The 24,246-nt window shown below is 43.3% G+C and overlaps 1 protein-coding gene across 1 annotated transcript in view; it reads right to left on the bottom strand.

Moving 5' to 3' along the window:
• Positions 1-23,637, bottom strand: part of Abca13 (ATP binding cassette subfamily A member 13) — a 329,916-nt gene extending 306,279 nt beyond the window's left edge. The window contains exons 1-6 of the mRNA XM_087909185.1: positions 18,943-23,637; positions 14,761-16,566; positions 12,547-12,656; positions 6,693-6,811; positions 1,118-1,284; positions 367-446 (exon numbers count right to left, since the gene is read on the bottom strand). Of these exons, the coding sequence (XP_087765311.1) occupies positions 367-446; positions 1,118-1,284; positions 6,693-6,811; positions 12,547-12,656; positions 14,761-16,566; positions 18,943-23,579 (6,919 nt within the window). The 5' untranslated portion in view covers positions 23,580-23,637. The remainder of the gene's footprint in view (positions 1-366; positions 447-1,117; positions 1,285-6,692; positions 6,812-12,546; positions 12,657-14,760; positions 16,567-18,942) is intronic.
• Between the last annotated feature and the right edge of the window lie 609 nt (positions 23,638-24,246).

Raw genomic sequence — 24,246 nt, 5'->3', positions numbered from 1 at the left:
CCTCAGGACCTTAGAAATGTCTTTCTGAAGCCTGAATACCAGTGACTAGCCATGTTCTAAACTGTTCGGTTGGTATCTTGTTTTGTTTTGATTTAGGTAACATATAGCACAAGTCTTGTTTTTTGTGTTTTAATTTATTAGAATTAAACATCAAATTTTATTTTACTTTGTTTTTTAAATTAACATATCACCATTTCTCCTCCCTCTCCTCCCTCCTAACCCTCTTCTGTCTCCAAACCCCTCTCGATTCAATGCTTCCTCTTCTTTAACCTTTGACAACTTTCCTTTCTATGTTTTATTTTATCAATATGCTGGGCTGAAATGCTAAATTTGATTTTCAATCGAGCAAGTTTGGAAACCACATACCCTCTGTAACTGTGAAATTGCTAAGAAACATCAGAACCGGAATCTTTGCCATCCAAGTCTCCTTAAGACTTTTGATCAACCTAAAGTGACAGAAAATTAAAATTAGACTAGATAAAACAGCAGAAGCAAGGCTGAAGTGAAAAACCCTGCCTCGGTCCCAAGAGCCAGGCTGGATAACACAGGTTCCCTCCGATAAATGGACAAACTCTGTCCTCTGATACCATCTGTGTGTGAGTTTTATCAGCACCAGGGCTCCAATATATCGTCAGTCAGTCCAACCCAGCAAATGAATCAGGGCGATGGCAATAAGATGAATGATAAATGGCTTCTCGCAGATGTAGGAAATAGATAAAATAGACTACAGTGTCTCTGAGGAATTAGTGCAGCCACCGAAAGATAGCCACTTCCCTGTGCCTGCGTCATCTGCAGAATGTAGAGCCTTCTCCTTGGGTCTCACACTTCTAGAACACACTGAAAAGTTTTAATCAAATATAAAGATATTTGAAACCATTTGACTGCTCGCATATTTCTATTTAATACCGTACTGACATCCTGGATCATAACACCTGTTCCAGGGTCTTGCTCATTATAAAGTTCACCTGATACAGAAGTTGCTCTTGTGTTTTAACACTTAAACGTGTATTTGTGAAAAGCCATGTGGCACCAATGTTATCTAAAATCGGTAACGTAAGCACACATCTTGCTGAAGATTGAGAATACCAGGGAGGGCACAAGCTCCTGCTACACAGACCTGTGCACGTGTTGTTGAACTGTTCCCACCAGGGGCTGCTGGCACGTGCAGCCGCGGCTAGAAGCATCTTCCAAGCTGCTTTTGAAGCCTTCCAAGGCGCTGGAAAGACTTCTGCTAAGACGTTCACAGTCCAGCTGATCCGATGAGAACCACATCTTTTCCATTTCCTAGAAAACACGAGGTGACTGAGATCACAGTATTGAGGTTGGTTCTCAGGTAAATGCAGACCTCCGGTTATGTCCCGAAGCATCAGGAACAGGCCTATTTCCTCTGCACATGCGTAGTAATAGAACAGAGACCAACAGCTTACTCTGCAGAGATGGACAGAAAGAAAGACACACCCTGTTGTTATCTGACACCAGGTTCCCAGAGCCCAGTTTCCAACTCCTCTGGGTCACTCACAATTCAATAGGAAAGAAAAAAGTGTCAACATGAAAAAATGGCCGCAGACAGACCTGGAAACATAGAAACGGTTAGCACGGAGAGCCGGTGTATGAGGTCTACACCGCCAGTCACGGAAGTGCAAGTAAAATCTGCAGCGAGATTTTATCCTCAAATCTTCTAAGCTGTCTATTATTTAAAAGGCAAGGAAGGATTATGTTGAAGACATGGAGTAAACCCTGTGCAGGTAACGTAGTCCTGCCATTAGAGAAGATGATATACGAGTTCCTCAAAACTACTGTACGATCCCAAACGCCGCTCCCGGGTCCGGGTCTGTATCGAATGGAAGGGAAAGCAGATGTGAGAGATGGTCCACCTTCTTCTGCTCACTGCAGCATCATACACAGCGAGCAAGACAGGGAATTGACCTGAAGGTCCGCTGGGAAATGAACTGATAAAACCAAAAAGCCTTACATGTACTATAAAATATTATCCAGTTATGTGAAAGAAAGAATCGTGCCATCTGCATAACATACATGAACCTAGTAGAAATGCTAACTCAAATAACTCAATCAGCAAAATGGAAAGAAAACTGCACTAAGACCAGCGAGATGAAGGTTGAGATTTCAGCACTGTGGACCACACAGAACCTTCGCCGGAGAAACGGCAGAGCACATTTGGGCTGGGTACAAAAGGACACTCAGCTTCATCCTGTTCTTCACTAAGACGTCCTCTATTGACATCCCACAGATGCAGCCTCCTTCCCCATCCCCCTCATTGCTCTGCCATGGGTACTGCGGCCCAGCTATTTCCAGAATGTCCCCATGAGAGCAGAAAGGAGAGAAATGGCAGCAATGGCAGGCACGCTCCTGCAAGACTGAGAGGGCGAGGCCGTATAGCTGTCCATTTCTAGCATGTTCCTTTCAAGTGATGTGCTTTCTCCTGCCCCTGAGAGTGAGGCTCTTGTCAAACATGTCAGAGACCTGATGCCCCCTCCCTCCATAGAGGTCTCTCCTGGCACCATGTTGTGCTACGGCAAGAATATTAGGTACACTGTGCATCGGCTGACACGCCGACCCACTTCTGAGAACACTGGTGGAGCTCGCCTCATCTCCTGGAGCCTCTCCACACTGTATGCGCCCGCCTAGACCTCCCAGCTCATCATGAGTCTGATGCACAGATAAGACTTCTACTGCTAGTGCTATTCTTACATTTAACAAAATACTAACTTTGACGTAGAAAGAATTGCAAAGAAATAAAGTGGACAGCCCTCTTCAGTAGCAGGGAGTGATAAAAGACACATTCCAATATCTTTAAGTATAGATGGACCAGGCTGCCGGTAAAAAGTATCGAACATAAAAACTGACACTTGACCTTGTTAATCTACAGCTTTGAGCGTGTGAAGAGCCACCATGGGTCAAAGGTGGCACACAAGCCCTCCTTCTCTGGATGAATAGGCCTGTATCACCCAGGCACTAAGCAGAGGAGGAGGCACTGCTGAGTCCAAAGAATTAGACTTGAGGAAGTGTTCAGCCCCCAAGCCAACCTGACATTCCAGCCACATTCCCTGATTCTGGCCAACCCACCAGTGTAAATCTGTGGGCATTAATGTCTTTTAAAACCTAATTTTTGGGTTTCTACTTAGCCCAAGGCAGTTACTTTCTGCTGCTGGGAACACAATGAGGGAGTGGATACAGAGCTGATGATATTCAGAGTTCTCTGCTTGTGGATCATGTGCATTGGTGAGTGGAGCCCCCTGCTGGTACTAAACAAACCGCACAGTAGCATACTTAGACCTCAAACAGTTAAGCATAGCATCAAACCCTTTGCCTACCTCAGCCTAGCACAGAGGAACCCCAAGATATCACCTGGAGAGGATTTACATTTCCGAAGATTTACACACTGACTACCCTTGGCCCTCTGCGGTAGCTAATCTCGAGGCTGCCAACTTGATATTCCTACCATGAGGAAATCACAACTGAGGAACTATTTCCATCAGATTGGCCTGTGGGCCTGTCTCTAAAGCATTTTCTTCACTGATAATTGACAGAGAAGGCCCAGTCCTACCATCCAAGGCCAAGAGTGCATAAGAAAGCTAGCTGAATGCAACCCGGAGCCGGGCAAGAAGCAGCTTTACCACATGATTTCTGGTTCAGGGTCCTGCCTTGGTTTCCCCTGAGAATGAACCCTATAAAGCCAAGTAAATTGTTTCTTCCTCTAAGTTGTTTTTGGTCATGATGCTTATCACAGCAATAGAAAACAAACTAAGGCATGTTTGCATCCTGACATAAGCAACTGTGTGCTTTCACCATCGAAGCAGGGGCATCTGCTCTTTATCCAGTCAGAGTTCCTGCCTAACACACCCACACTGATTTGAACTATGAATGATGTCTTGGGGTCAGTTGCTTCAAAATCTGGGCTGTACTGCCCATTTTATTATCATAAATTTCTTTCAGTATTCAAAAAAATGAGATTTGGGTTTTTTTTCCATATGTAATGCAGCTGAATTTGCCTTATCTAAATAATGCTTAAGTCCAGAAGTTTTTTCAATTCAGGTCTTTCTGAGTAGTGGAATGTCTGTAGTAGGAGACTGCCCGTTCATTTCCTGGCCGCCCAGGTCCAAATAATCACACAGAAACTATATTAATTACAACACTGGCCAATAGCTTAGGCGTATTCCTAGACAGCTCTTACATCTCCATCTGTGTATCACCACGAGGCTGTAGCCTACCAGTAAGGTTCAGCGTCTTTCTCCTTCGGCAGCTACAAGGCATCTCACTACACTGCAGCTACATATCATGAGATACAGTCAGGCTAGAAACCTACTCTAACTGTACTCTATGCACACAGTCTCAAGGTATCCTATTTAGCGCTTCAGCGCACCTGTACTTTGACTGTGGTATGTCGTGTATGTATTTTTAAGTACGGTGTCATGCTGGTACCCCAAGTTTTAGATTTTGAAACATATTGAGAATTTTTAGATTATAGAGGGTCTGCCTTTTCCAAACAAAGGTGTGCACAGCCTGAAACTAAAGGAACTGTTTAAATAAATTAACCCAAAAAAGAAAACTCTAGGGCTGTGAGGGCAGTTATCTGGTGGGCTCCTCGGGGCTTCTCTTTCACACACATTTTTCTCTAGAAGGTGAAGACTCACACCCTGGGACCACAGCTCTCGCCACTTTCTCACAGGAGAGCAGCCTGTTAGGCCCTCGCTACATCACTGAGGTATTATCTAGCAATCACGGTCCTGTCAGTTATGTCTCTCTGATTCCCAGGAGAACCCAACACTGAATTCTGACGAAAGGGTCACTTTACCGCAAAAACAGTAAACCCTCAGAACTGTCCCTAGATAAAACCCGTGTCTTTACCTTATTTCTAGAAAAACATTGCCATTATTCCAGTTTCTCAGGGACTCTGGCCTTTAATTTATATGAATAGGCCCCATATAAAAATCACTCTAATTCGCTATACGTTGGAGCACCTGGGTGGGATTCCTGAGTATTTGTTCAAGTTAATGAGGAAGGAAACTGTCATGCAGGCTCTCCTCAGCTGTCAATCTTTGGCATTTGTCAATGGTCTCAGCTACTTAAGGCCACATGGAACAGCAAGTATTTAAAAACTACCTTGCCAAGGTAATGGCTTCGTCAGGGGAAGGCATGCTGGTGTTTGGGACCCTTTTGGCCAATGATTTAACAGGATGTCATGCACTCCAAGGAAACAACATTTTTCAGACATAAGAAGACTGATTCATATAGGGAACTTACAGATATAAGTGTAATAACATGTGATAACATACATGAGACCCGAGCAAGGTCAAAACAGAGAAAATTCCAGCACTGAGAAGGAGAGTACACACATAAAGCCCCATAAAGCCTCATCCCTAACCCATACACCATTTGCAATTTATACCCGCTGGGAAAAGGAAAATCAGTTTTCCCAAACAGAATGCCACTCCAGAGCAGGGCTTATGCCCAGGAGCAGCTGGCCAACACAAAAGGGACTCCATGTTTTTGGTTTTGTGACTTTTATTTTCCATTGTTTGGTTTGGGTATTTTTTCATTATTGGACTTTTTGTTCATTTAGATTTTCATTTTGAGAGGGTTGGCAGGGGTGTAAAGGAGAAAAAGAACATGGAGTTGGTTGGGTAAGGAAGGGGGAAGGATCTGGGAGGAATCAGGGAATGAAAAAGAGTTTAATAAAAAACACTGCATAAATAAAATAATTTGCAATGGGAATAGAAAGGAGCCAGGAGTGGGTAATGGGGGTGAATATGATAAAGTATATTATATACATGTATAAATGTCATAATTAAACTCATTGTTATGAACAATTAATATGTGCTAATAAAAAATAAAGAAATAAAAAAACTATCTTTCCATAACATAGATGATAAATAAGTGATAGCCATAAACTGGTAGATGGGTCAGTGGGTGGGTAGGTGGGTGGGTAGAAGAACAGATGGACAAATGAGCAGATGGATGGATGAATGGATGGGTGAATGGATGGACAGGCAGATGAGATAGATGAATGGATCAAAAGAAATGAAGGAAGGAAGAAAGGAAGAAAGGGAGGAAGAGAGGGAGGGAGAGAGAGAGAGAGAGAAAGAGAGAGAGAGAAAGAGACAGAGAGAGAGAGAGAAGAAAGATGACAGACAGTTAGGCAGATAGATAGATGAACCAACAATCTGTTTGAGAGCATTTGCCAGTTCCCTGGTGTAAACACTCCACTTCCTACAAGCATGATGTTACTGAACACAGAGCTAAGAAGCCCTGCTCAGTAGCAAGCATACAGCAGCAAAATACCACCATCATACAGATGACACAAATGCATAAGATCTCGGGACAAAGGCAGTAAAACATATCAAAACTAGAAAGTTATGTGTTCCAAGTATTTGTTACTTGTTGCTTTTGCTCCTAAAATATTTATTCAATCATATGTGTCTATAGTTTGAGATTTAATGATGCAAATGATTAGTCACCACTTGTAAAATCCCTAAGACTTTAACAGGCAGCTCTTGTAGCTGACTGCCAGCCAAGCTCTGCATGCTGCCAGTTCTGCAGGGCTCATTCCCATTGTGACCACACAGCAGAGACCCATTGGCTCTCAGGACCAAGCTGCAACCACTGAGTAACCCCACTGCCTTGCCTGGACCATAATGAACGCAAAATGCTACAACACATAAAAGAAGACGAACCTGGTAGTTGTGATGTACCAGAGTGACTCCTTGCATAACAGGTAAGATCAGGTTCCTCATCCCAGCTCCCCTGCAACTCAGCATAGCACACAGAATGTCTTTGGTCAGGGAAGGATTTTCTGCCAGAAGAAAGAGGAGATGTTAATAGACGGTCCTCTCTTGACCAATCCAATATCGGAAATAGTTCTTCAAAGATTCAAAACAATCCAAATTCCTAAATATTTCTTAAATCATCAAAATCCATGAGCAGATAAAGGTGCAACATCACCTTTTAAAGCATTTTAGTTTTTAACGTATATGTAGTAAGTATGCCTCTTGAAAGAGTACCCTGCCTTTCTCTACACCCATCCAGACAATGTAAAATCACTGTATTAAGGTATTCGGCTGTGGTGGTTTGCATGAGAATGGCCCCATAGACCCAAATGTTGGAGTGTTTAGCCCCAAGCGGTGGAACTATTTGGGAGGGTTAGGGGATGTACCCTCATTGGAGGAGGTGTGTAACCGGGAGGGGGGGGGTTGACTTTAAGCCTTCAAAGGATCATAGCATTCCCAGTTAGTTTCCTCGGCTTTGTGGTTGTGTCTTGTGGTGTGAGCACTTAGCTACGCTCCAGCGTCATTACTGCCTGCTGCCATCCTCTCTGCCATGGTCTTGGACTTAAACCCTCTGAAACTGTAAGCCCCAAATAACCTTTCTTCTATAAGTCACCTTGGTCATGGTGTCTTATCACAGCAATAGAAAAGTAACTAAGACATTACTAGCTATTACCTCAGTATTTCTTGGTGCTGAGAATGTTCAGAGACCTCCAAGTAGCTGTTCTGAAACACCCAACTGGCTGTGGTGGCCTCCCGGAATAAACCAGTAGTAGAAACGTAGTTACTTCACTGGATTGTAAAATGTCCTAAGTTGTTCCTTATATCCAACTGCATCTCTGTCCCTGACAGACACCCTAGCTCTGGAGGCTCTGGACCCCACCATTCTACTGCCCATTTCACTAAATCAATGTTTCAGCTTTTACATATATGACTTTGCAATATTTAGCTTTCAGTGTCTGGCTTCTTCACTTAACACAATGTCTAGCAGGTCCATCCATGTTGGGGCAAATGACAAAAACCCACTCTTTAAAAGGCTAAATTGCATGCCATTATGTACAAATATTATATCCTCTTTATGTATTAATGCTATGCTGCTTAAGTCTGAAATGTAAATAAAAGTCTGTCTGGGCTAAATTAATTGAATAGAAATCATTTGCAGCTTCTGCCTCCCCAGCACAGTCTCGTTTCCTGTGCCCCTATTAGAGGAATTCCCATTTACCGGTCCTTCTCACACGCTCTCTGGGAAGGATACCCATTGATTCTGGTTTGTACAGATTTCTTACCCATTGTCCAAGCATGGTTATAATCATTCCACTCTTTCATTCCCAGAATGCTCTTGTGGCAGCATGAATTGCATGTGTCGGCTTCCCCATCCTCCACCCCTCTCCAGTCATATCTGGAAACATCCTTGGCATTCCCTTGCCTTGGTCTCCACACCTCCACTCTACTTCCTAACAGCTCTAGATTCTGGGTCTCTGTGCAGACCCAACCTGGTCACACCCTGGAGATTAGCAGACTCCCAGGAGGTATTAACCATATGCCAACTACCCCTGCAATCTATCATCTACCTGGAGATCAAAAAGAGCCGGTCAATTACAGAAATCTGGAAAGTCCCCTGCTGTGCCCCACATTCTTCTCCAGCTACTGGCCACCTCTACCTCCTGACCACTCATAATCCAAGTTCCTCATGCCCCCACCCCCACCCCATGTCTTCTGTAGGGGACTTCTGCCTCCTCTCTAACTAGCTACCTCTCCAAACTCAGCCTCACCTTTCCTTTTCCTTCCCCACCCTGCCTTCCTCTTCCCACCCAGCCCTGCCCCGCCCAACCCTGCCCTTCTCTTCTCTGGCTGTCCAGGGCCCTGTGAGTTCAGCTTACTGCATGCTCTCCCAGTGTCAGAGTCTCACCTCTGCTTTCAGATACGTCTGGCATTGAGCACATGACTAAGTACCTTCTAGATGCTGACTCACTATAGAAAACAAAGTATGTTTTTTATGAATAACTAAACTTGTTAACTTTTCAAATAGTAAAAGTTCTTAAAATAAAAAAATACATAATGATAAATAAATTCTTTTAAAACGTTGTATTTTGGGCAGTACACTAAGAGAATACATCCAAAACAAATAGGCTCCACCTTATCCCAGCATGAAGGTACTCTACCTTAATCCTAGCATCTAGGAGGCTGAGGCAGGAGGATCATGAATTTTCTGCCATCTCCCCGACAAAGAAAGAAAATAAAAAGAGGGAGGGGAAGGAAAGGGTGGCCTTGCCCTGCATTTCTTCCTAGTCATATCACAATGATGTGCTTATGAGGAGGGGTACCAGGCTTCTGGTCACCTGGCCTCTCTCTGTCCCCATTGCGCAGCAGACCCTCCAGGCATCACCACAAGACAATCTAGCAGTCTTGACGCTAGCAACAGCTCAGCTCTTACCTGTATCCTCTGCCCTCTAGGATGCCCTCTTCCTCCACCTCCCTTGGCTTCTTCAAAGCCTCACTCCAATCCCTTCTACCTGAGCTTGTACCTCTTCTGACCTTAAAGACACATTAGAGATCTGCCCTGACTTTCCAGGTCTGCCAGCCCTCGCTAGATCTCCACATTGTTCCCCAAGCCCAATTGTCTCCACCCATCTCTTCAGCTAGAAAGGCGCATGTCCATGTGTGTATGTGTGAGCATGCGTGTGTGTGTGTGTTCCTGTGTATGCTGGTGCACATGGAGGCCAGGTGGATATTGGGTATCTTTTTCTATCTGTTTTCCATCTTTTTGTTCTCAGATAATAGCTTTCACTGAATGTAGGGCTAACTGACTAGAGTTAGTCCTGGCAAGTTCTGAAGATCCACCCACTGCTGCCTGCTCCCCAGCACTAGGATTACAAGCATCCACAGCCCCAGTCAACCTTCACATAAGCGCTAGAGATCTGAACGCAGACCCTCATGCTTTCGCAGCAAGTACTCTGCCCACTCAGCTCTCTCCACCCCTGACCCTGAACCCCTCTTTCAAGCATGACCCATGTGCTCTGTTCCTAAGTTCACTAGTTTGTGGTATGAGCACAAATAATGTGGATGCCCAGTGACAGTGTTTTTCCTCTTCCATGAACTTAGCAGGCTCTAACATGGTCACTGCTGATATATTTAACACCAGAAGGAACAGAAGAAATGATGCTGAACTTAAACCTGTGACAACAACGACATTAACAACTCCAACAGCTGAACTCCTGGTGTGACAGGAGATCTAGCTTCCTGTCCAGGTCCATTGCACCTCCTTCTCTCCCTGATGAGAGCCTCCCGGTTCCGCCCAATCTCCTACTCTAGAAAAAGCTCTGCCCTAATGAGGAAAGTGAGGCAGCTCTTTAAATAACAGGCACACCCGACTGAAACATAAAAACTAAAAATTAATTTCTAACATCACTTCGTGTGTTATATTAATTTAGCATCTCTGAAGCACAATGGCAAAATACATCGAAATCCAGGTACCGGTAAGTGTTCCCATTCGTTGCAAATTCATTACTTTACCCAACTGTGAAATGTCAAAATAATTGCGTCTTCAAACATGGCTGAATTTTATGCGCCAGAAAAAGAAGCAGAGAGAGATTTGATTTAATAGCCCCAAGCATGTCTCTGCATGGTGAGATTTTATTGAGCATCACGCTGTGTGATTCCACATGTAATACTTGGTGTTTGGCAATGCCGTCTATGTTTATAGACATCTCCAGCTGGAAATGAAAATGTAGATCTCCCCTGAAAAACACTCTTCAGGCTTCGGTTGCATCATCTGTGTTCACTTTGGCCCCCTGTTCCTCACTTTTTTATGTTTCAATCCAAAGGGTTAGCCAATTCCTGGGTTCAAAGAAACATTCCTACTACGAGGAGGGCAGTGAGTAGACCAGAACTAGTTCAACTCTCCCAAGAGCTGTTCTCAGTAGCCTGGGGGCTGCCTTTCCCAGTGGCAGGCAGGGAGCCCCAGCCTCAGCCTGTGCTAGAACCAGGGAAAGAGAGCCAGAATGTGGCGCCACATGCATGTCCCCAGAAAGGCCCCAGGGAGATCACGTGTTTACATTCTCCTCCTATTTAGTCTTCTCAACTGTTCTTTGAAACAGAAATTAGTTCACCCTCTTTGAGGCTCAAATAAATCCTGCTGTATGCCCAGTGTTCGTCAACTAGGATGAAACCCTGAACTCCGTCTATCTGATATCAAGTTCTCTCCCCTTCCAGTAGACCAGTGGCCATAATGGCACTGAGCAAAGTCAAGTTTAATTCTGTGCCCGATGACACTCTGGTCGGATGTGGGATGCCCTTCTGTATGCTGTGAATGTATTTTATTACCATTGGTTGATAAAGAAGCTGATTTGAGGCAGAATAGAGGCAGGTGAGGAATCTAAGCAAAGATACACGGGGGGGGGGGGGGGGAGGCAGAGTCAGGAAGGCTCCAGCAGCCTCCAGGGAAGCAAGATGTGAGGTAATACCATGGCCACGTGTCAATACATAGCATAGCAGAAATGGGTTAGTTGAAGTTGTAAGAGCCAGTTAATAATAATCCTGAGTAATTCATATTAAGCCGCTGAGTGCCTATTCAGGAACTGGCAATCGGGAGAGAAACTTCCAGCTACATTGGCGAGTAATGCCTTCTGGCACATAGAGCTGTATTATCTTTTCTTACAAGTGAAGAAGGCTGGCCCCAGTGTGCCCATTCCACAGCCAGAACTCACTCAACAATCCACTCAGTCCTTTTAGAAACATCAGTTGCATGTCTACCATGCCTATGTCAAGATTCCTCCAGACACTGGGCACATGTCAGTTCACACACAGACACATCCATTCAGCTGGCATGCCTCCACTAGGATTTATTCCCCAAGGTCTTCTCTCATCTATCCTCCATCCTCACCCACAGTACCCTCCTGAAGCCAACACCACTGATCAGTATCAACAATCACATTGCTTTATGAGTTTGCATTTTTTTAAAAAAAAAAGTACTAGAAGGCTAGTTCCTGCCTGAGTCTCACTTCTTCCTCCTTACACTTGCAGACAGATGCTCTTCCACACATCTGGATCCCAGCCATGGCCACTTACACAGGCCAGTGAATCCACTCTGAGGCTAGTGACCCTTCCTCCCTGATGATAAACTTCTGTGTGTATTCTTATTCCCCTTCTATGGCAAACTAGCCTCCTCTTTGGGATGTCCTCCCCAACCCCACAGCCTGTTCACTTGCACCAAATAAGAGCCCAGAGTATGCAGAAGTCCTTTCCGGTGTTGTTTAAGCTAAATATCACTTCACAGACTGGATGCTTAGGAAGACTCGGGGACAGCAACACCCCACACAAACAGCTTGCACACTGAGGAGCTCTATGACAGGCAACACGAGTGTCTGGGGGCTCCTGGCTTCTCTTCAGGCACTCACTCATTCAATAAAAGAACACCTGACCAGCATTTCAGGTTCTGTTTACCCAGCCTTTACAACCAGGGAGAGCATGTTCACAACAGTACACACGGGCTGAATATCATATTATAAAAGTGTGATCCCAGAATTTGGGAAGCTGAGGACCATAAAGGCGAGTATAGGTTTGGAAGGGCTATGCAACTTGGCTAGAGCAGGGGCCACTGAGCTTGGGAAGGGATAGCCAGACCTCTGTGGGCATACTTGCTAGGCTAAAAAACCTATGCTTTGTTTTAAAAGGAACTCAGAGTGGATCTATGCATCTCTCTGACAGTCAAGCTGTGCTAACTGGGACGGGGCAATTATAAGGGCTTTTTACATAAGCATCCCACCTGCAAAGATGATGAACGCACGCAGAACCATCCTCTCCGCTCTACGCAGCATCTCTACAGCTTCCGAGGGCTTCTCCAGCTGCCAGAAAACTTGACACATCTCAAAAGCACTTAGGGAAAACAGATCGTGGCGTTAACGGGTAGATGTGTCACCTCTGAGCATGGCTGCTGCATAGAAGGTTAAGTCATGTGCAAAAACTGTCTCCTCACTCTACTGTGTTTATTTTGCACAAACAAACGAGACGGGCAGGCCACTAGGCTGGACCTCTAGAAACCTTTCTGCATTCTGCAGACGTTTGATTATTGCTCCTTATAAACTTGATGTCTGCTTTCTTTTCTTGCTCCCTTCTCTCGAGATACAAGAGTTGGCCATTGAAGGGGTGAGAATACGATGGCAACCATTGAAAGGGCAAAGCCTGCCCTCCTGCTCTTTGTAACAGCGCAGCAGATTGACATGCTAGTGTTAAGTGAAATGAGTTAGGGGCAAAACAACACAGATCATATGTTATCATTCATGTGGGACCTAATGAAGTTGATATCATAGAAGTTGAGAGCAGAACAGTAACTTTTAAAGGCTACGGTGATGATTAGGGAGACAAGAGAGTCCCAATTAGGAGCAAACAGTGTCAGGTTCTACAGCACAGTGAGATGGATACAGTTAATGGTAACACCTTTTAAATCCCAAAATAGCTAGAGAAACTATGTTCCGATGTTTAAAGGCTAGATCGTGATTGTTTATATGTAATACATGGATCAAAGCATTACTTTGTTCTCTGTAAATATAGCTCAACCAAAATTAAAATAGTAATTTTTAAACGTGTTGGGTCATAGGTATGTTGAGGTGCATGCCTACAATCTCAGCACTCAGAAGACTGGCTCTCAAGATCAAGGCTAGCCCACACTGTGTAGCAAAAGCCTGTGCAAAAATGAGGGGGAGGAAGAAAGAAAAAGGAAGGTATACAGATGTGTAGTGGAAGTTTTAACTGTGGAGAACTGAAAATCTCGGGTGAAAGCTGAGATTAAAAATGGAGTGGCCAGGATTACCTCCAGTTTGGAAGCAAATCCAAAGCAGAACACTACACTCAAGCACCATACTTTAAGGATCAAAGACAATGAGGAGATAAAACAGGAGGCTTTGGAAGTCAGCATTTAAAATTTGAAATAATGAGACATCTGCTCCACCAAGTAAGGTTAGCTTTCCAAGCCATAAAACAATAATCATGTTCAGAGTACAGTTCTGCAGCAACAGAACTGACAGGAAGTAAGTCAGCCTGTCCAGTGGTAAATGAGAAAGTATTTATTTACATGACATCTCTCAGTTGCCTCATGGGGCTAAGAAAAAAGGGAACAGGCAAGAATCACAGGACAGTCAGCCTTGCCACATCCAGGAGTCGCAGCTGACGCAGCGGCAGCACCCTGGGGTTCTGTGCATCTAAAGGCACAAACCCTCCAGCCCAAAGCAATAGGCTAATGTCAGAACTGTATTTGGTGACTCTGGAGCGCTGAAGAACAAGTCTCCAGCAGGGATTGGTGGCACACACCTGTGATCCTAGCACTTTGGAGGCTGGGGCAGGATTATGAGTTCAATACCAGTCTGCTGACCTAGCATTTGGGAATGGGAGGGTTAGAGGTAAATCATGATTTAGAGCTGAGTTTCAGGAGGGTGGGAGTCCTTAGCTGTCTATTTTTATCCTATGGTTAGTTACAAATGCAAGCACCATCTTGGGACTGAACTGGATGGTCCACCTTCATGACTACATGCCCAATAGTGGTACCCAGGGCTGCTGTGATTATAGGTGTGTGCCGCCACACTTGACTCGTCACTGTTTTACAATTCATTATGTTATTTTTATAGGCATGTGATGACTATACATATTAGTGAGGCACACAGCAGAAACTGTGATACGTGTATAAATCACTGGTCAATCTAGCCTTCCAAATACTATGCATATATCCAGTCAAAAACAAGTGGATCTAGGACAAAGCTTTTGAAATTTTTTTTTAAAAAAATGAATCCAAATTATACTTGGATGCCAAATAATGAGGTAAATGGGGAAAGCAATGGTTGACTTGGACCATTCTGTGTGGATGGATGCTAGCTTCAGAGGATGATGGAAGTTGAAGTTGAGAAAATCTGCTTACTCTGGTTTGATGTGAATCCTTCTTGATTTCTACAATAAGGAAAAAATTAAGTAAAACAGGAAATTAGAATACCTTTGATCAGCTTGTGGGACTCTCTGCCAGTGTTCAATCAATGCAAATAATGCCTTCAGGAATTTCTGGAAGTCTGACATTGGTTCGTAGCCATGGAGAATTGCCATCAATTCTTCCTTGGTCCCTTCACCCGTTGCTGATGTAACATTCTGACCAGTAGCTGACTTAGGAAACCTGTTGTCATCTGAGTAAAACAAAGTGCGTGTGAAATGTGCCCACTGAGCGTTATTTGGGGGTGGCCCTTCTCTTGAGGAGACTAGTCTGCTGAGACCAATCAGGACTTCTTTTGCAAGCTGATAGCGAGTGGTGTTCTGAATCAACGACAAATTGGAAAATAAATCTTGGCTTAACTCATCTCCAGAGTCACTTTGAATTCCACTGGAGGTCTCTACAACTGATTCTATGGTTTTTAAAAGGTCACCTGGGTGCTGGGCAAATGTCAACAGGAGATTAAAAATATCCCAGTTGTCTTCCTTTAAGCCACTCGAAAGAGCTTGTAAGGTGAGATCAATCACCATTTTCAAGAAAGTCTCTCTTTGTGTGCTGTTCTCTGTTAACACTCCATCTAAAAAAAGGATTACTTCCTGACTTCTCTCCTGTCTCAGGGCCTGAGGATGACCGGTAGAAGGAAGTTCATAAGACTTCAGGAAGTCCATTTGGTCCGTAATGTTACTTAAAGGAACTAAGCAATCTAGAATCTCTTCCCACAAGTTAGCAGCATCGGTAGAAACATTTTGGGTCCTGTTTTTAATCACCACCACAAGATGCTCCAAATCTCTCAAACTGAGTTTTGTAGAAATTAAATTTTCAGCAATTTCTTCCCAAATCTCAGAAAAGTCTTTGGATTGGTTGACATATGAAAGGATGCCGCTAGATGACATGCTGAAAACATCAGAGTCCTGGGACATATTAAGGGTGACTCCAATCATCCTGAAGCTCAAGTCAAGAAATGGCATCAACAAAGTCTTTGTCTTTTCAAATATGAAAGGAGCTACTTTCTCCGAAGTCATTATTTGCTTCACATGATCTTGAGAACCTTGTAGCACAATGGAATACAAAGTATCAAGGATTTTCCAGGAGTCCTCTGTACTAGACTTGGACAGAGCTCCCAGTATTGTAGCCATCTTTCTGGAAACCTTTTTGGCTAGATTGAGAAGTCTCACCATGGAGTCCACTGATGAGGCAAGACCACCCAGTTCAGCAGTGCTATTCACCAGCATGGCCAGAGTTCTAGATATTTCCAAAGCCGGCTCCAGGACATGATTTTCTGCACCCACTCGGGAAATGGCACCAAATAACCTCAGAGCTGATTCCAGCATTTCTCTGTTTCTTAGAGCGAATGAACTATTTACAACAGAGGACAACTCAGTTAGCTTAGCAAGCGCAGTGTGCTGGCGCACAGGAGAGGAGGAATGGCAGGTCAGAGCAGGGGAATGGAAGAGAATGTCCATCATATTAGCCATCTCTACATAACTTTCTCTCACGAGGCGGAGAACAGACCTGAGATTTTGGTTGAGTTTGGAGAGGCCCACAGAATTATTAACCTGGGAGAGAAACTGAGTCACTATGGTAAAGAAGTCCAAGTGATCTTCAGTATCAGAGTTCACCACAGACTCCTTTGGATGGGTGTGAGATGAATCTTTCAGGACTCCAGAGAGCTCTCTGTTGTCAAATGAAAATGAGTTCTTAATCAGACGATACATAGTCCTGAAACTTGAGACAATGTTCATCAATGTGTCCTCATGCAACCAAGTAAGGAATGGATCCAGTTTCACACTTTCAAGAATTTTATCTCTGGGGACAAAACTGAAAATATATGTATTTTTAATTTCATATTTTGTAAATCAGTAATGGAAAGATTAAAACATGATGATATCATTATTTTATTTGTTTTACAATAGTACCATAGACTGCTGATATTGAGTGAAGAGTTAAGATTCTAAAATAGCTCCAGAAGAAGCCTGACACCTTGCTATCAAATAGTGAAAGCAGGGAAAGAATTCCATAAGCAGTGTTGTGACTATTTTTTGAACTCAACAATCTGACAAGTCTCACTTTTTGCTTTTAGAAAAGAGATCTAGAAAGACTATACAATGGTTCTGCTTTTTACTTCTAAAATAAGATTATTAAGCCTTACAAATAAGGAAAATATTGATAAATTGGCTACATTAAATTTTATAATGCTCTTCTAACAATAAAAGCCATAAAAGAGGAACCAATTAGATAATTAAAAGACATATATATGTATATATATATAATCATTTAACTAATAAATAACTAGTATCAAGAATATAAAAAAATTGTCAACAATTATCAGAGACAAATTGTGGAAACCCACAAAACCTAAAGAGAACTTAAAGAAGAAAAAAAAGGCCATTCGCAAAGGACAAAAGTCTCAGTGGACCAAAGAATCCATTCTGAGTTTCTCAGCTTTAAGAAAACGACATTTGAAACTCTAATGAGATTCTGCCATCACAGATCTAAGTCATATGAACAGTGCCAGGCATGACACGGGGGCTACACGAAGTCTCACACTCCGGTCAGAGTGAAAACCAAGTCCAGACCTCCTGAAATTTTTAAGGCTGAGGTTGTGTGTTTACTATATGCCACAGCAGAACTCTCCTCATATGTATCTAGGCTACAAAACCACTTCCCTTTGTCAGCAATCCCCATCTATGCTCCAGTCATCAACTCCAGATAAATGCATCAGGTCACAAACACATGGAAAGGATAAAAATAGGAAGCAGACTTGTTAGGAGAAAGAAGGGGTACGGGGTTAATAGGACAATGAGAAACAGTCTCCCTAGATAGTGATTCTTGATGTAATCAGTTATCATCTGAAAAGGAAGGCCTGTTTATCTTGTTCTGAATTTTAAATGTACTGGTAGATTGCTTGGTCGATCGATGATGCCTATGATACGTCCCCTTGGCGAGGCCGACTGACCACTAGCCCCAACACGCCCTTCCTCCCAGTGTCTGAGCTGGGTGGACTATAGGAGAAATTCCCTTGAAAGCATTAGATGGGAAATCGGGATCATTTTGGAACACAAACATGACTCCTGCCAGCTACAAAATCGAAACTAAACTAAGATTTTGCTAAGAGGGGATCTTGTACAAGTGATTGGTTTTGGTTTTGTTTGTTTGTTTGTTCGTTTAGTTGCTTGGAAGTTTTCTTTGGTGGGGGAGGGTTGAGCATTTTTTGAAGTTTTATCTATTTATTTATTTACTTGGTTTTTTGCTTGTTTGTTTTTCAAGACAGGGTTTTTCTGTAGCTTTGGAGCCTATACTAGAACCAGCTCTGTAGACCAGGCTGGCCTCCAACTCACAGAGATCCTCCTGCCTCTGCTTCCTGAGTGCTGGGATTAAAGGTGTGTTGCTACTGTTTTAAACAAGACAGCCCCAGTCAGGTAGAAGGCTGTATAAGAGTCTCGGAGACCCCCTGCCCCAGAGACCCCAGTAGCAGCTAGTTAGTCAGGTTGCCCCTTGTTGGCCACCTCTTTGGATGGCAAACTTTAGCTCATAACACATGGGGCATTCCTGCTGCTCTGTTTGTCCTTTCCTGTGCCCTGCCCCTGGGAGGTTTGGATGTCTCCAAAGCCACAGAATCAACCTTCAGTGCTGCATGTTGGCTGCACTGCTTGCTCCCTGGGTGTCTCCCAACTAATATGACGTAGAGTAAATGGGGATTTCTCTCTAGAACTTTCACTGGTCACATTAAGAGATTTTAGAAGATTGGGAATGGAGATAATATGGCTATCTTAGTGGTTTCAGACACAAACATTAAGTTAATTGGAAAGAAATATTTAATCTTGTATTTGTGATGAGCTAGGTAATGCCATAATTGAAACAGCAACCATCCAACATGTGCATGTAGATCCATTCAAAATAAAAATTTCAATCTATGCAGAAAAGAATTTCTTGTCTTTATAATCTGAATTGAAAGAAACAATATACAACTGATGAACAGAGACTAGATTTGAATGTTCACTGGTTAAAATGGAAATTGAAATTGTTACCTTAATGCAGTCATAAAACACTTATTGTAACAAAAATCACTTCAAGAGCCATTCCTTTGGATCCAAACTTAGGTACAGGAGCTATGACCGGCATTTCTCTACTCCAGGAAGTGAGTCGGCTGGGAGGCACTCCCAGGATGGCTGTGTGGAGCGAAAATGCACTCACCTCATCTCAGCCATGAAATCTCTGTGCAGGTCTTTTAGTAGAAGTGATATTTTGTTCTCAGGCATTCCATTTAGCAAAGAGGAGAAGAATGTCTCCAGAAGCTGCTTCAGAAACCCCTCTGCCTGTCCTGAGGTTTCCCCACCATTTTCGGACTGTGTGTGGTTCAGGATGAGACTAATGAAATCCATTATGTGAAGGTCAGTGCCGCTGAAATTCAGAGCTGATTTCCTAGAATGCTCAGCAAAGTTGCTAACTAAATTCATCACAATGCTTTCCAGAAGCAACTGAGCAGTTGAGAAATCAGCTAGCTGCTCTTGATTTAGCATATGGGTGAGAATGCCCAAATGTGTAGTAAGAACCCTGGCCAACACAGTCACATCAGTTGAATTCCCACTGGCCATGGCATTGAGTAGTCTTTGCATCAACCGAAAGTCATCTTCATTTCCATATTCATGGAGCCAATGTTTTATGAGAAATAGAAAACCTTCAGTGATTTCCAATATCGTCAGTGGTGATGAATCCAGGATCTCCAGAAGCTGAGGAAGTTGCACAGTTGTGTTTTGAGGAGCTATGCCTTGGATCTTTCTGTTAATATCGGAAAGTAGTTGTCCAAGACTCGAGTTATTGCTTGGGTCCATGGTGCTTTGTTTGAAGTGAAACCACAGTTCGTCAAAGCTGTGAGTTGCTTCATCATTTTTTATTAAGCCTGATGAGTCTGGGCTCCTATCTGTATGATTTGCATTCAGAAAGTTTGTGATTGGTGAGAGCAGACGGTGAGTGCTATTTCTTAAACTCCAAAGAGCAGAAATCAATTTGAAGATCCTCCCCAAATTTAAAGAAACATTATTTTGAGCAGATGTCTCTGTGCCTTCAGTAATGTTAAGAATCTTGTCTAAGCTGCCTAGCTTGTCGAGCATGTTTTCAAGCAGTTTAAATTTTGTAAAATTTGCATGTTTTAGTTTTTTTATGATCTGCAAAGCACCTTGCTTTATGGTCCCGCTAGGGCAGCGTTCTGAGATGCTGTCATTACCTTGGTTTCCAGAAGGTGACATGAAGGGTAACACCTTATGCCAAAGTCCCTCCAGGGTTTTCCCAAGTACGTTTTTAACATGGAAAATCTCCAACAGCTCTGAGAAAATCGAATTCCAGTCTGCGAACTCATGCATCGTACAGACGACTTTCCTGGTTATTTCCACTCCAAGGTTTTCATTTATGCATTCTGAATCACTTGGCCGTGGCAGATGAAGAAGGTCCAGCATACTGGTCACCATGTGGTATAAGGAGGGAGACAGGTGCCCCTGAACATTACAGCCTTCTACCTCAGGGCTTTCCTCAAGCCTGGAAGTTGTGTGGTTCGCACACCAAACCCTGGGAAGGCACGTTAAAGCCTTGGAAATCACCGCGGGCTCATCCGACACTAACTCAACCGTGTCCAGAAGAGTTTTGATCGCATGGGCAAAGTCTTCCTTGGTGGTGTTTAACATGGTTATCCCATGAAGCAGTGTGAAGTTATAGATGTCCCTGAGGCTTTCTGTGATGTTTTTGTCTGTGACCCTCTGCAGGAGCCCCGCCACATGGGGAAGAGCATAATACACATCCAACACTGCTGTCACTACTTCCTGGGGAAGCAGACGCGAGAGACGCAGCAGGTGGTTAACACTCCAGGAACCCGAGCTGGCGACAAGCTTGTCCACTAAGCCCACAAGCATATTGACCCCTAAATGGTCGACACCCGTCCTGCTGAGGTTCTTAAAGAAACTCATCAGGTTTTCACTGATTTCACCCAGCTGGCCTACAAAGAGTTCTATGTCTGCCTTCTTGAGAGAATGCATGAGAGACGCCACTTTCTTTAAAACCTGAGCTGGGTCTGAATTTTGTGGAATGTTGAAACGGACAGCAGGCATTAAGGAGTTGAACACATCCCGTGTCAGCTGAATGCCAAGATCCACAGCTTTCATTATTTCATGGGGGGCTACTTCTGATGAATTCTGCAGGTAATGAGTTAAGTTGAGAGCAACGTAATTAGCTAAGCGGTAAAGTGAATTGTGTAAATGGCTTATATCCCTTTCCTTTGGACTGACAGAGAATACACTAAACACTCTCTCAGTGTCAGGAGAGGAATTATTCCCGAGGACACTATGGAAGACACCTTCGAAAAGTTTCTGCATTTCCTTCCCCAATGCTATGCTGTGCTGCCAGATATTCTGAAACCGATCAGGAATGCCATCTGACATTTCTGTGAGTCCGAGAAGTAAGTCCTTGAAGTGCTTCCAGTCAAACTGGGCGGCAAATTCCAAGTCTTCTGTTAAGTTGGAGATGATCATGTTTACCGGCTTGGTGGAATGATTGAAGAGCGCTAATAAAATCTCAAATTTGGCAACCTTCTCTTTTTCTAAGCCTGGAGTGACTATAATATTTAGAAATTCAGTTATGTCTTTCAGGTAGATAGTCACACAATTTATATTTGACTCATTCAGTGGACAAATGGGTATCTTCTTATTTAGCACCCAAGTTAAAATTTTCAGTGCAGAGTTCATTTTGTTCTCCACATCCTTAAAGCTTCCCAAAGCGCTATGAAGATGGCCAGGTAGAGAACTTGAGTTGTACCTCACACACAGACGGTTTATGACGTCTATCCATGCGATGCACCCATCCAGGCTGCTACTTGCATTCTTGGATGAAAATATGGAACTTAGCATGGCCAGAATATGTGCTGGCTTCTTAGAAGCGTTCACAGGTAATACGTTACTTTCAGAAATCAATTCAGTGACACTCTGGAAAATATCAGCACATGACAATAATCTTCTATCCTGTGATACATTCCTAAGAAATAATATTGTTTCTCTCAGCTCAGTGACGCCACTTGCAAATTTGCCTCTATGATCTGTGAGATCATTGGAAAGAAAGTTATTGATCAGGTCTACATTTCTAGCCGCGTAGTCTGAGGCTTTGCTCAACTCAATGAAAACATCCAAAAGGGAAGATAGAAACTCCCTGCTTGTGTTTGTTTTCATTGGAAATGTCTTCAACTGGCGCAGGGAGGTTTCCATGGTAACAAAAGAGCCCTCTGCTTGGGCCAGGTTAAGTGATTGTACCACAGCTAATTCATTATCTAATGCTACCCAAAGATTTCTGAGGTCCAGAAGGCCTTCCCAGTCATGAAAGCCATTCTCCTGAGTTACGTTTTTAAATACATTTAATAGGAGTCTAGCAGTGTGATAAGTGGGAACTATCCCTTGGCAGTTTTGAGAAATGTTCCCACCATTTTCCAGTTCATCCAAAAGCTGAATGATACCAACACGAAGAGAAGTAAAAATATTCAGGTCAAGTTTCAGTAACTGAGAAAGGTTTCCCCAGATCTCAGTCCATGTCCGAATCCATGAAAGGGTACAGTGAATGGCCGTGAACTCGCTGATCACACTGCCATTTAATGTGAGGTTGGAAAACAACTGTGTCCATGGGAAGGGGGGTGAAGCTCCCTCGTTTCCTGAGTAATTCACAGAAGAAAAGGCTGCATTTTCCAGGATGAAGCATTCACTCGGCAGCAGAGTCCCTGCTGAATCATTAAAGAACTGATTGACATACTGAAGTAGAGAAACACGGAAGCCTTCATCCACCACAAACAGCTGCTTGAGGCCTGTCAAACTCGCGTGAATCACTCCCCGTGCTGGGCCCTCAGTAGACAGCAGGGACTGGGCCTGAAGCTCTAACGAGTTTAAAACTGAAAGCAATTGCTGACAGTAAGATGCTTCAGGTATGGTCTCGAGAGCCTCTGTTGTCTCTGATAAAAGCAAAAGTGCTTTACTGATGCTTTGGATGTTAAACTGCTTGATGAGATCCAAAATGTGTCTAAAGATTTGAGTAAGATAAATTATCAGGGGCTCTCTTTTCTGAATGTTCAAGAATTTATAAAAATATTGATAAAAGGAAGCGTAGGTCTGGAAAAGGAGAGCTGCATCTCTGTCTTTGAAGACATTTATATGAGTCAAAATGTTGCCCAGTTCTTGCTTTTGATGTTCAGAGAGGGCGGAGAAAAGCTGAGACGCATTCCGCAGCACAGAGATGGTGTCCAGAGCTCTTGAGACTTGTTCCTGGGTCAGAAAGCTAAATTCATAGAGACCATGTATTATAATCCGGCTTAACTGCATAAAGTCTGCATCCACAGCTGGTGATTGGGGCCAATCAGAATGGAACAATTGGGAGAAATTAAAGCTTTTGCTAAAAATTTTCTCATATTCTGGAAGAGAAAAATTTCCAAGTGTGGACGAGATTTCAAATTTAGCTCTTTCTTCTTGTGAAATGCCATTGAGCCAGAATTCTCGCAACTCTGGTTTAATTTCAAAAAGTATTAATTTTATGAATCTCAAGATATTTTTGGATTCCCTCCTCATCCAATGACTTTTAAGTGTTTGAATTTTTTCAGTGACCAGTTTATCAAATTCCAGAAGTTTCTGAGCATCACCATCGTGTGGATCTTTCTGTAAACTTTCTAAATGATTTCTCCACAGAACACTTCTATTCAGAGCAAGCTCGGTGAGCAAAGGGAGATCATGAAATTCAGGAGCTGTGAATGAGCCAGAAGGATCAGATAATAGCAATTCCTCCAAAAACTCCACAAATGACAAAAGAACGTTCATCGGTCCATTTTCAAGGGTCTGCAGCTTCTTGTCCACCACTAAAAGGTGCTTTGTGAAATTTAAGGCCCTATAATACAGATAGAATTGTTTTATTATCAGAAAAAAAATTAGCTCAACATCTCAAATTTCTAAGACAGTGATCATTTATAGCGATCAAAACTGAGACATTTTTCTAGAGAACACATTTGCCCTTCACTTCAACCTAATATGAGCATCCATTATTATATTAGAAATCCCAACATGGCTGCATCTATTTAACTTAAACTGTGTTTCCTCCTACGAAAAAGAATGCACTCACATTGTCCTGTGAATCAACATGTATGACCGTTAGGCACAAATCTGCCACTTATGCCTGATGAATTTGTTATCATATTTTCTTTCGAAAGGTCATGGGCTATGGAGACAGATCGAGTCGTGGGAGGCAGTGGAAACCCTGCCTGCTGCAGTGTGACCTGCTGCCCCACACTCTTGCCAATACAAACAGCTACTTTCACCATCACGCCCTCCCCGCCCTGACTGACAGAAATCCCGTGACGCCATGAGCTGAAATAAATCTGTCCTCCATCATCAGGTATTTTACAATAAAGCGGGTGAGGACTGCTGATGGGGTGGAGAGCACATTTAACACGCTGAGGAGGAGTCACATGGCAGGGGTAGTGCTGCCACA

Source organism: Myodes glareolus, chromosome 8 (genome assembly GCF_982192425.1).
Source record: "Myodes glareolus chromosome 8, mMyoGla1.1, whole genome shotgun sequence".
Taxonomy (NCBI): Eukaryota; Metazoa; Chordata; class Mammalia; order Rodentia; family Cricetidae; genus Myodes; species Myodes glareolus.
Note: the sequence above shows the minus strand (reverse complement) of the source record. Positions and strands in the feature narration are given on the sequence as shown.